The sequence below is a fragment of the Saccoglossus kowalevskii genome, chromosome 18 (assembly GCF_978046115.1).
Source record: "Saccoglossus kowalevskii chromosome 18, keSacKowa6.1, whole genome shotgun sequence".
In the NCBI taxonomy this organism is placed as follows: Eukaryota; Metazoa; Hemichordata; class Enteropneusta; family Harrimaniidae; genus Saccoglossus; species Saccoglossus kowalevskii.
Window position 1 is genome coordinate 12,038,469 of NC_140658.1, and position 13,710 is coordinate 12,052,178.

General features: G+C 35.1%; 1 protein-coding gene across 1 annotated transcript; it reads right to left on the reverse strand.

The window, feature by feature from the left end:
- Positions 1–737: 737 nt before the first annotated feature.
- LOC100368876 (cilia- and flagella-associated protein 95-like) lies at positions 738–13,327 on the reverse strand. The gene is made up of 5 exons (XM_085493346.1): positions 13,117–13,327; positions 8,436–8,541; positions 3,138–3,262; positions 2,517–2,637; positions 738–1,148 (listed from the first exon to the last, which is right to left on the reverse strand). Exons 1-5 carry the CDS (start codon positions 13,218–13,220, stop codon positions 933–935), a joined length of 672 nt encoding a protein of 223 aa, XP_085349472.1. The 5' UTR covers positions 13,221–13,327; the 3' UTR covers positions 738–932.
- Positions 13,328–13,710: the final 383 nt, after the last annotated feature.

Consider the following 13,710-nt stretch of genomic DNA (forward strand, 5'->3'; position numbering starts at 1 on the left):
TTACGATTATTTATATTTATTATTCATTTTAATATTTGCCTTTTTTAAAAAAAACAATTCTTGCAGCAAAATAATCGTAATGTCAAAAATAATTAAAATAAACTAAAAAAAAACAAAATAAGCCAACCAAGATCTTATTTTAATCATATTGTAAACTACCCAACTGACAATAAAAGCATGTAATTTGAAGGGAAAAAACCCCATCATTTATGTAAATAAACTATCAGACCGGGCCCACAGATACAATTGAATATTTCTGACAAACCTGGTTTAATTATTACTGAAATAAACTAAGTAGTAATTGTTATATTAACCAAAATTATTGTTCACTGAAAACCATAAAATGATATAAAAGAATCGTCTTTCACTCATAGTCTCTCATGTAATACAAATATTTTCGCTGAATTTGTCAGTCAGTGAGGGGTGAACTAATAACTGATACTGTGGAATATTTTATTTTCACTGGAATTAATTTTCGCTGAAAATTTGTGTATGGAATTTATTTTCACTGATTTTTGATGAGTTTAATGTGAAATATTGAAAAAAAAGTATATTCGCTAGATTTTCTTTTCACGGAATCATTCCTTCAGCAAAAATAAATTCCAAGCAAAAATAAAGTATTCTACAGTATATGCCTGAAAGCCTGTTCTATCTCACAGGTGCAACAGATGGCTACATAGCGCCCTCTATTATTGTGGACTTTTGTTTTTATACCAATTGACACTTATATATTCATATACTGTAACGTCATTTATTATACACCTAATTTCGCTATTTTGAATTTAATCTGCGTGAACATGTTTTGTTTAATTACATACAAGATTCGTTTGTGGTCAACCTATAAGCAGAAATGTACAAGAAAATAATCACCCTCCTAATTGAATACACACATCTTTCTACAGAGAGTACATTTTTGACATTTTTTTTTTAGTTTATTCAAGTTGTGGGGGTATTGTGTTTGTGAGGGGAAATAGTTCATGCTTGAGTTGAGAATTAGCGTAGACTCCGGTTTCGTCCTGCCACGTATTGCGGCCGTATCTCCTATAATCTGCAGTATCTGAAAACTGACTGTGGCATTTTTTGTAGCAATTAGTTCTGGCTTTGTACATGGCAATCTCTTCCTCGGTCGGCTCCGCATTGATTTTCTCCTGCAATGTGAAATGAAACAATAATTTAAAACAAATTCTCCACTTTAACTTTTTAAATGCCAAAGTCAACTTTTCACAAAATAAACATCTATAGTGTTTTCAAAATGTTTTCAACAACTTATAAATAGTAGAAAATAATCAAATTTGGGCATTGTTCCAGATCATCTATGTACTAACTTTCATAAAAATCCAATAAGTGGTTCTTTAGATATCAGTGGAACAGCCAAGGAACAACTAAAAATTAGCTAATTATCATGCAAATTAGGTAATTAATATGCATGGATGTTTACCGAAAACACAATCAAATCTGCACATTAGCTCACATCATCGATGCATCAAGTTTCATCAAAAACAAATATACATGTATGGTTCCTGAGATATCAGTAGAACAGACGGACACACACACATGCAGAGACACTAACGTATAGACTAAAGTACATGTATAAAAAAACAAATGAACAACGGTGTACAGTTAAATTATTTCTAATTCCTGCTTCTACTACTATATATAAATGAGCCATAATTTCCACATTCTGTCACTTGAGGGCTCACTCACACATGACTGCCAATGTAACATGAATAGACCTAATTATACAGGTGATTATACTTAATAAAAACAGTTTGAGCTATATCGTGCACAAACTGATGGTGACTACACAAAAAAATGTTAGGATACTATGACAACAGATAGAAGAGGATCAATTAGATTAAGCTTCTCACCACCAGTTCCCACTTTTTATCACAAATTCACAAAATATAGTCTCCATTTTCCTTCAGAAGATAGAGACACAAAACAATGAAAATTTACCAAAATGTTGCCTATTGGCTCCAAAATTTGGGTTCCTTTCCTGAAATATTGGAAAGTATATAAGAAAAAGGTGCAGACAAATTTGTGCATGGTGAAAAGGGTAAGGCCAGTTTATAGTAAACCCTTTTCATTACAGAACAGTTTTAAACCACAGTCTATGACTGAACAAGCACATCTCAAATTGCCTAAAAGTAATTACATACAATCCTCAGGGGTGGACGTTCCATGTTGTTAAGACGTGCATCACTGTACATGCATTTCTATGGGCTCTGTGCGCGCTGCTGTGGAATGCCGGTCGAGCCAGTGAAAAATCGGGAAAACAACACAAACTCAACTTTGAAGTAATCCCGAACAACCAAACTTATATATGTTACACACGCAGGGCTAATCTTGTTACACTGTTCAGGGGAGTCTCAATAACCATTCCAAGGTACTGTTTTCTGCAAGTTTTTGGCCTTTGTTTTCACTGCGATGGTTGCCAGGCTGTGAAAATGCCCGGATGTCCGCCCCGAGGATTGTATCAACAAATAAATTGAGCACCACCTAGTGGCAGGTCTTACCTCCATAGGTGTATATGGAAATGGTGGTTTATAGTCCACTCGGTGAGTGGTTTCTAGGTGCCTCTTGTCGTGATCTGGATGATGTTCTGGCAACACTGCTCCTGGATTTCCAACCCTATTTCTGATGAATTGAATGAAGAAATACAGAATAAATATACAGCACAGGTAACAATAACAGGGCAATGAAATTCATGGTATGTTTAAATGAAAATAGTTTTATTAATAGCGTATGCACTTAAAGTAGAAGCTCACCCCCGGTACTCATGATTTCAAATAACCTGAATTTAGTAATTTTCTAATTAATTGCGCTTCTAGACAATAGAAGCTTAATTTTTGAGAAAATGATGGTTGTATTTTAGTAGATAGTGGTCATTTTGGCGGTAATGCCTTTACTATATGTTCCTATGGCAGAGATAAAATGCCATATCTCAAATTGTAGGCTGGTGACAAAGATAACAAAATCATATATTGTGAATGATGGGGTATTTTTTGTTTTTGTTTTTCCAATTGTTCTAAAAATATTGATTTTTGAAAAATATTAGGACATGTTTCTCCACTGTAATGTACGTCATACAACATAAAATACCGATAGACGCAAGGACTATAGAACATTGAAACTACCTGTCAATATTAGCATTGCCAACTGTCTCAGCATTTACCATTGGTTTCCTAGTTTCCTGTTCTTCAAAATCTTTCTTTAAAAAAATTTGTTCCGTCGAGTCTTGATACGTTGTTTTCGGGTAGGACTGCAAAACAAAATGAACATTACATGTATATGGCATATATATATATATATATATATTATGTTTTTTTAATCTGTGGCTTTATTGTTTGGAACAGAAATTTGCTGAAACTTTGTTATTCTGAATAATCAGCTGTTTTGAATTCAAATGAAAAAAAATATACATTTTATCTATTTAGTATTTATAAAATTGATGTCTATCAATTCATATTTTATTGTATAATTTAGATGATAATTATCAATAGTTTGAACACATGGCAATTTTTGTTTCAAACGAAATGGCAATCAGAAACTTAAATTTAGTCCCTAAGAACATATTAAACAAGCAGCCTATCGGCTGAGATAGCTCCGCTGTTAGCAATGCACATTTCAATTAAAGAACTGAAGACATCATTAGAAAATGAACAATATGAATAGTATCAAAGCAATCGGACTTACAGTTTTTAACAAGAAGTCGAAAATATCACTTTTTACCAAAAATGACAAAAATATTCACCAAAATTAGAGAATTAAAGATATCATTACAAAATGAACAAATCTGAGAGAGGTCCACATGTAGTACCTATATATGTAATATCAAAGCAACCGGACTTACAGTTTTCAACAAGAAGTATCACTTTTTACCAAAAATGACAAAAATATTCACCAAAATTAGAGAACTGAAGATATCATCACAAAATGAACAAATCTGCGAAAGGTCTACATGTAGTATCTATATATGTAATATCAAAGCAATTGATCTATTGGTTTTTAACAAGAAGTCGAAAATATCACTTTTTACCAAAAATTACAAAAATATTCACCAAAATTAGAGAATTGAAGATATCATTACAAAATGAACAAATCTGAGAGAGGTCCACATGTAGTACCTATATATGTAATATCAAAGCAATCGGACTTGCGGTTTTTAACAAGAAGTCGAAAATATCACTTTTTACCAAAAATGACAAAAATATTCACCAAAATTAGAGAATTGAAGATATCATCACAAAATGAACAAATCTGAGAGAGGTCCACATGTTGTACCTATATATGTAATATCAAAGCAATCGAACTTGCGGTTTTTAACAAGAAGTCGAAAATATCACTTTTTACCAAAAATGACAAAAATATTCACCAAAAATAGAGAATTGAAGATATCATCACGAAATGAACAAATCTGAGAGAGGTCCACATGTAGTACCTATATATGTAGTATCAAAGCAATTGGACATGCGGTTTTTAATAAGAAGTCGAAAATATCACTTTTTACCAAAAATGACAAAAATATTCACCAAAATTAGAGAATTAAAGATATCATTACAAAATGAACAAATCTGAGAGAGGTCCACATGTAGTACCTATATATGTAATATCAAAGCATTTGCACTTGCGGTTTTTAACAAGAAGTCGAAAATATCACTTTTTACCAAAAATGACAAAAATATTCACCAACATTAGAGAATTGAAGATATCAACATGAAATGAACAAATCTGAGAGAGGTCTACCCAAGGTACATATACACCAAGTATCAAAGCATTCAGGCTTGTAGTTTTCAAGAAGAAGTCGAAAAAGTAAAACATTGACACGGACGACGGACAATCACTCATATGATAAGCTCCGCTCGACAAAGTCGACAGCGGAGCTAATAAAAATCAAAGAAAGCTTAGAAAGAACTCCCATGTGCTGAGAGTATTGGAGACACATTAAATATAATTCGAAATTACTTAGCTGAAAACTAATTATGCAAATCAGAAAATTAATATGACCAGATTTGAGTGTAAAACTAATGAGGTCTGCGCAATGTAACAGAAAATCTATGTCTCCAAGTTTAATTGAAATGTGATTAGAACCAAAAAATTATGAATTATTATGCTTATTAGGGAATTAATATGAACAGATTTTTACCCCAAACTAATTAGGTTTGTACATTGTCCTAGAGCATCTTTGTACTAAGTTTCATTGAAATGGAATAATTAGCACCGTGAAAACTCCAAAATTTCGACCCCTCTAAAAATTTGACCGCCTATTTATTTGCCGGGTTTCGGTGTTTTATTTACCTCCAAATTTTCGACTCCACTAAAAATTGCCGACTCATTCTTATTCGAAAATTGCGACCAGTTTTAGTTTTCCCCCAAACGAAAAAAAAAACGATGTGAGCGTTCAAACGGGACCTTCCTCAAAGGCATGAATCCGGGTTTCTGATTGACTGAGAGATTTTTATTTTATTGGTAACGAAAATATATTCTAAATAAACGAAGTTTCAAATAAAAACGAACACAAAAATCTCGGCATGCTGCGTTTCTGAATTGTTGATTATTACTGTACTCAGTAGTGATTATAATAATGTACACAAAATAAATTTGTTGAATGGTTATGAAATAGAAATAAAAGTCAACTTAGTTTCATCGTAAGCGAATGATTCCGGTCTCGTATAAACGTTTGATGCTGTAGGATATCCGCCATGTTCTCTTAGGTCAAATAGGTCAAATCGCTAATTAACCAATCAAAAAGCTGGATGATGCGAAAACGGCATGATTTTTTTTAAATAAAAAAATTAGTTGTTTTTAAAAAATAAACTGGTCATCTGAAGAATAATTTAACATTGTTCACAGTGATAACAGCTCATTCTCGAAAGGAAGCTTACCCGCTCACGCTAGTCACGATAAAAATCATACACGTGTACTCTTGAATAGACAGACGTCAATGACTACGGTAAAACTTAGACTCTATTTTAGCCGGCAGGATTGATTGAAATGTCCGAAAAATGACGCCAAAATACACCTTAAAAGTCCCATTTTATTTTCTTAAATCCCATTATATTTTTTAATCCAAGGGCGAATTTACGGCAGAATTTGGTCCCTCAAATCACCGGTACGGTGCTCAAATAAGGGACACGTGAGCTTTGATTCTAACCGGATACATTGCACTGGGTCGGGGAGATCGTTTGCTAAACTTCCATGTATCTTTTGTCCAATGGGTACCTGTACTTCGAACATTCGCAAGTTTTCCTAGGTAGTGCGAGACAGCTTTGTCTTTTGACCTATTAGTTTTGTGCTGACCTCTTCTGCGCGTCTTGATGTTTTGTTTTGCTTGTCATAATACTCACTGATTGATGACTTTGTTTAGATTTTGAGTTACAACTCGGCCACGACCTTTGCTTTTACCGTGAAACATGAGGAAGTTTACGTCAATTGACGGACATTGCATTTTTTAAAAACTAATGAAGCACACTGTCTATCATCCCCATTTTTTTTTGCTGATTTCTATTCTGAAAAATTCGACCGTCCGAAAATGCACCTTAATTTTGACTCTAAAAACACGTCACATTTCTAACACAAATTATTTAAAACCAGTCGAAATTTTGGAGTTTTTACGGTACTTTAGATATCAGTGTGAAAGCTTAAAATTGGTTAATTATGCAAATTAGGTAATTAATATGTACAGATTTTAACCCACAATTATTCAGGTCTGTCTATTGTCCTACAGCATCCATGTACATTCATTGATATGTGATGTATAGTACCTGAGATATCAGTGTGAAAGTTGGTTAATTATGCAAATTAGGTGATTAATATGCACAAATATTTACCGGAAACTAATTGGGTCTGCATAATTCTAGATTCATTGAAATATGATGATTAGTACTTTAGATATCAGTAGAAAAGCTGAAAATTAATTATGCAAATTAGGTAATTAATATGCACAATTATTTACCCTAAAACTAATCAGGTCTCTGCATAGTCCTAAAGGATCTATGTACCAAGTTTCATTGAAATGCGATGATTAGTACTTGAGATACCCGTGGAAAAGCTGAAAATTAACTAATTATGCAAATTAGGTGATTAATATGCACAAATATTTATCGAAAACAATCAATCTCTGCATAGTCCTTGAGTATGTAAGTACCAAGTTTCATTGAAATGTAATGCTAACTACTTATATCAAATGCTGAAAATTAATTAATTATGCAAATTAGGTAATTAATATGTACTGATATTACCATAAAAACTATCAGGTCTGTGCAGTGTCGTATGACATCTATGTACCAAGTTTCATTGAAATGTGATGATTAGTACTTGAGATATCAGTGGAAAAACCGAAAATTGACTAATCATTATGCAAATTAGGTAATTAGTATCCACGGATTATTACCAAAAACTAATCAAAACCTAGCATTAGTTCAGAGCATCTATGTACCAAGTTTCATCAAAATCCAATGAGTGGTTGTTTAGATATCAGTGGAACAGTCATGGAACCACTAAAAAATAGCTAATTATCATGCAAATTAGGTAATTAATATGCACGGATTTTTACCAAAAATTAATCAAATCTGCGCATATGTTCAGAGCATCTATGTACTAAGTTTCATCAAAATCCAATGAGTGGTTCTTTAGATATCAGTGGAACAGTCATAGAACAGCTAAAAATTAGCTAATTATCATGCAAATTAGGTAATTAACGAGCATGGATTTTTACCAAAACCTAATCAAATCTGCGCATTGGCCCAGAGCATCTATGCACCAAGTTTCATCAAAAACTGATGTATGGTTCTTGAGATAGCAGTGGAACAGTCGGACACACATACACACATACACACATACACACATACACACATACACACATACAGACACACTAACTGCAAAGACTCCCATTTTGTGCTTCGCACATGGGAGTCAAAAATTCTGGTAGGAAAATGTGAATGAAAAATTAAATACCACATTTGCTCTATTAGAAATACGTATTCAATAAAAGCGCATGTAAACCAATAATTACATGCATGCAATCATTCAAATATGACTTTATTTATGAATATAGACACAGCTGTGTTATGCGCACGTCAGGATATTTTCTAGAAAAAAAAACTGCAAGAGGGAGCACTGCAATTCAGCGACGCCACCAAGTGGGGGAGATAGGGTTAAGGTGAAATGGAGCACTCTATGGCTTACTATCAGACAGGTTACAGTTGCAGACTGTTGCCACATGTGATCCCTGGTCAATCAGAACTTTATGGTTGCCAGAGGAGCTTCTCCCCAGGGTAAGGGGGTGCATGGCCATGGCATGAGGGCGCTGCGCTCCTGTTCCCTTGTTTAAAAAAATCCCTGCACATATTATGTACATGTATAAAGCAAATATTGTATTACAAATCAATAGGATAATAATAAAATAAATAAAAATACATGTATATGACACGTACCCCATCGGTAATGTCACCTATCCGCCCATACGTAGCTTTGTGTAAATTTCTCTTCTCGACCTGGTTGATATCGTAATCCTTTGGTTCAGCTTCACGAGATTGGTGCCTGGAATGAATAACAACTTGTTAGGTAATAGCATAGAGAAAAATCAATCATGGAAAAATAAAAACAAACAAAAGACATGGAATAGCTGATTCACTTTTAAGCTGTATGTTGTTTACTGCAGCTGTTAAAATAGTGTCCAGCAAGTGATAATAATATTATAATATTTGATGTTTCAATAATGTTCTTAAAATGTTCTGGGTTGATTTGTTGTACTACATTGTTTATTGTATTTCTATATTCAGTATACATGTATAATTTACAGTCCATAAGATGATGTATTTCATTTTTAACTTCATTGCAGTGAGTACATAGTCTCTGTTCAGTTTGCGTTTTGGTTTTGTATACTGATCTGTTTCTATTGTTAGTTTGTGGTTGCTTGTTCTAAATTTTGCTATTGCTCTGGTATACTCTCTGTTATTAATACAGTGTATACATGTATAATGTTCCATTATGATTCTTGTTTGATCAATTTGTAAAACAGAGGGTGCTGTGTAGTGATGAAATAAAGGGGAAAAAAGATCAGCCTCCACCTTTTTTGAAAATGCACACACAGACCAATAACATTAGGTTTTTTTTTCAGTCATAATGTAATTACTGTGACTCTATAATCATAGACTCTACATACTAGTATCATTAATTACTGTATTTTAGGTTAAGGGGTCCTGTTTAGATTGTTGACTGTCCCCCTGGCCTACTATTACTACGTTCATGTTACGGGGTCTCAGCAATTTTAGACTCTGCAATAGTTTCTTTCGTCTTGGGTGGTCCAACTGGCAGCAACTGATATTTTTTTGAAATTTTTAACGCCAAATAAGTGCCCACCAGCCGTGAAACCGCCCAGGGCATTTTTTTGGGATGGGCAAATTTACGGCAGAAAACGGTATGATGATAATAATAATTGCTATATTGAAATTTATATCATTTGTTGTTATGATATTTATTATGAGTCATTGTTCACATGAACGGCAAAGAAGGTTCGAAAAACAATTATTTTTCATGTCATATTAGCATTCCTAAAAATAGCGGTTGCAGCAGCACATAAATATGCGGCGCTGACGACGGTTTGCATTCCTTTCATACATTACTACAGCATCCGACCATATATATCTGCATTTTCCTTCATCATCATGTCATACTAATATGAATCAGCATATGTTCTTGTAAATTTACCACCGAGGGTGTGATTTCGGCTCATGCCGAGTGTACAGACAGCAAATCTCAGCACATGCTGAGTTTCGGCCCCAAGTATCTATCGGGACCGAGATCAAGTTTTTTTCGGCACATGTCAACTCGGCCTGAGTCTCGACACATGCTGAGATCTCTAACTGGAACACCACTTATGTTTAGTTGTTGACTTTTATATTGCCAGAGGCATTTAACAAACACGTTAAAAATAAGAATAAAACCATTAGGCCAATGGAGGTGTTAAACTTAAACTATTATTTACCTGTAAAATTGTATTGAGATAAACAAAACAGCAGGTTATAGAATACACAATAACTATTACAGACAAGTCACACTGATATAATAGATTCACTGCTCAAAAAAACATAAACTCCCAAGGCACCAACTCAAATGCTACGTGACGAGTTTGTCATACCACTGTGGGTTGAGGTAGCTTCTCTTTTCTACCTCCATGGGTAGCTGTAGCTCTTGGTTTTTTAAGCAACATAAATAAAATCTAGACAGACTTTCTATTGATTTGATAATAGAAACATTGATGATTTGGGACTGGTCTGATAAATTTAATTGGATCAAACTGATTTAAGTTTGGTTGGTAGGGTGTTTTATTTGTATGGGCTTGTAATGACAATAAAGAAATTCAAAGAATTTCACAATAACATAGAATTGAAGTTAGACAAGACATACTAGTTTTTATTTTCAGCTCCATGGGCTAAGCAGCTGTATTTAGGAACATCTGTTTCTAGAAATCTCGACCTAAAATTTTCTCAACCCAATACACTTCGAGCCAAATTGGACATCTCGACCCAGAAACCCTGGACATCTCGAAACATCCACCACAGAGAGCCTGATCGAACCGATCTTTAAAGGCAATCTAGTGCAATGGATCAATCCAAAAATGACGACATTTTCAGGAGTTGCGTGCTGGGAAAAAAATGACCTTATTGAGATCGGGTCAAGGCGGCGGGTCGTCTGAAATAGATGGGTAGAGATGTCTAGGAGTACTGGGCCGGGTGGTCAGTCAGTTCGCCCCAATGCACATTCGCCCCAGACCAGTTCGCCCCAAAGTCAGTTCGCCCCAAAGTCAGTTCGCCCCAAGTTTACTGGTGTTCGTTTTCGCGGTTATGCGTGCAAGGAAATGTGGTTTTGAAATATTTTAAAAATTATACTTAAGTAAAAACCACATCGAAGGAGGCTGATCGCCGCGATTGTAGCATATCGCCCGAAGAGTCGAACCGGTGTCGTGCCATATGCGTCGTGATAGCGATACTTTGCCTTTTTTTGCCATGCGCTGTGATAGCGATTTTTTGCCCCTTTTTCGATTGACTTATCTCCCCTGGCTTGCCTTACAAACATGAATGAACCAACCAATCAATCGGTGTTGTGTGGTTTCGGCGTTCCAGTTTTAACGCACGGATTAAAAATACGGTGCCGCCATCTTGAACGTTACATTCAAAAGGGGGTGGTGTGTGTCACAAGGACTGTGGTCACGCTAAAGGGATAACGAGACTTGTTATAATTATATATACAACGTAGTTATATCAACATTGTACACGTATTATATTTGTTTAGTTTTCAGAAGTGAAGAATTGTTATCAAGGGTTTATAAATGCAAGAACACAGTATTCATTTTGAAAAAATAAAACGTAGTAGTATTCTGTGTGTTTGTTCTCTGCCATTGTTGGCTCTACATTGCGTGATAGTAGTAAACCATGCACACACCATCAAAAAGGTGTGACCGCGACACCTTTTCAGTACCGAATAACACCTATTAAACTGGGCGTCTAGAAGACCCAGTAACGTGGAGCTTTGTGACATGAAGTTGTGGTACAGCAACAACCAATTTATTTGTAGTCCATTGTATATGTGTTTTACATTCATTTTGTGACGTACACCGTTATTCAAGTCCAGGGGAAATGTTGAGAATCATATTTGATTCTCAAAAAAAAACATTACTCTGCAGTTTGTGCACATACCTAGTATATCGCGAAACAATTGACCACACCCACTGTTACATTAAGAACTTCGATGTTATGTATTATCGTAAATTTAAAGAACTTCGATGTTATGTATTTTATAGTCGTTACCTGTTCGTTATTTTAAGAACTTCGATGTTATGTATTTTATAGTCGCTCCCTGTTCGTTATTTTAAGAACTTCGATGTTATGTATTTTATAATCGTTACATTATCGTAAATTTTAGAACTTCGATGTTATGTATTTTATTGTCGTTACCTGTTCGTGATTGTAAGAACTTCGATGTTATGTATTTTATAATCGTTACATTATCGTACACTTAAGAACTTCGATGTTATGTATTCTCGTACTTTCGAACAACCAATAAAGTTAGAACGTAAAAGCACGGTTTGATAGGAACATCATGAAGCTCACTGGTTTCAGATATAATATACTAGCCAAGCCGACACAACCCCTATTGCTCAATAGAATAATCCAAGATGGCGATGTTTGAGAAACGGTTCGTTGAAGATCGATTCGACCTTTCGATAAACTATTCAAAGCTCGTCCAGTTTACGGATCTCATCGAAGCCTGAACGGAAAGATTGCTGGCTGCTTTGACCTGTGAACGCCAATTATAAAATCTATCGGGTCGGAGAGTGTCGTACGGACTAATAGGTCAAACGAGTCTGCGATCATAGCACACGGCACAGCACGGGTTCGGGCGATATGCTACAATCATGAATCGCGGCGATCAGCATCCTTCGATGTGGCTTTACTTTAGTATAATTTTTAAAATATTTCAAAACCACATTTCCTTGCACGCATAACCGCGAAAACGAACACCAGTAAACTTGGGGCGAACCGACTGTGGGGCGAACTGACTGTGGGGCGAACTGACTGTGGGGCGAATGTGCATTGGGGCGAACTGACTGTGAATCCTGGGCCGAGCTGTCCAATGAAAAACAAGTCGAGAATTTTTTGGGTCGAGATGTCCAGTACTCGGCGATAACCTCTGTCATTGAAGTAGCCAGGTATCTTTTGCGATTCATTGTAGTCGTATAGTCGTTACCAGTTTTTTTTTTTTTTTTTTTTTTTTTTTTTTTTTTAGCAGAGAGCCAACAGGGGTCTCAAGAGGGACTGCGGTTTAAAATAGCCAACTACATAACACGTACGTTATCTGGTGGTGTTTAGGGGCGGGACAGTGTACAAGGCAAGGCAAGTATTTGGTTTCCGAAAAAAACAAGAAGTGCACAAGTATGTCAAGGATTATGGTCACACATGAAAACACATTACTCCGAAACGAATAACACATTACTCAACCCTCACATTTGGCCCTAAATCCTATTAGAGTGGAAAACCGAAATTATATTGTCATTTGAAAAACACTTTCAGGACTCAAAGCAAAAACAACGTTCGATTATTCTTTGTAACTCACCAGTTCGAATTTAGCGTTGGTCTTGCATAATTCATGTGATCAGATCGCAAATACAAGGATCCTTTGCGCTCAACAAAGTCGGGCAATGCCATATAATATGTCATCTTGACCGATTATATCGCGTATATTGACGAAATCCTTGTAGAACTGTAAATATCGGCTCAGAGTGTTGTGGCCAAAACACGATCAATGCACACCTTTGTTGTGACGATGCGCTGAGACACATACCCGGAAGTGAAAAGATTCCGCTGCACAAAGAAAATAGTTCCACATTCAAGTGCTATTCTTTTGGCAGAAAATAATTGAAGAATGAAGGAAAAATATTTTTCAACATATACAACTCGTTTAGAATTAATTTATTTCAAAAATTGTTCGACAATTCACGTGAGAGTGATAGCTAAATATATTTAGCAGCAAAGTATTTTAAAATCCATCCGCACAATGGAACGAGTTTGTTGGTGTGTTCGTTGCTTAGCTACAAATTAGTGCAACCTTTGACCCGTCAAAGAAAAAGCTATCGTATTTAACATTTTTATTTTTAGCAAAATAATCACTTACTGTGGACAAACAATTCGAATGGATTTTTTTAATGTG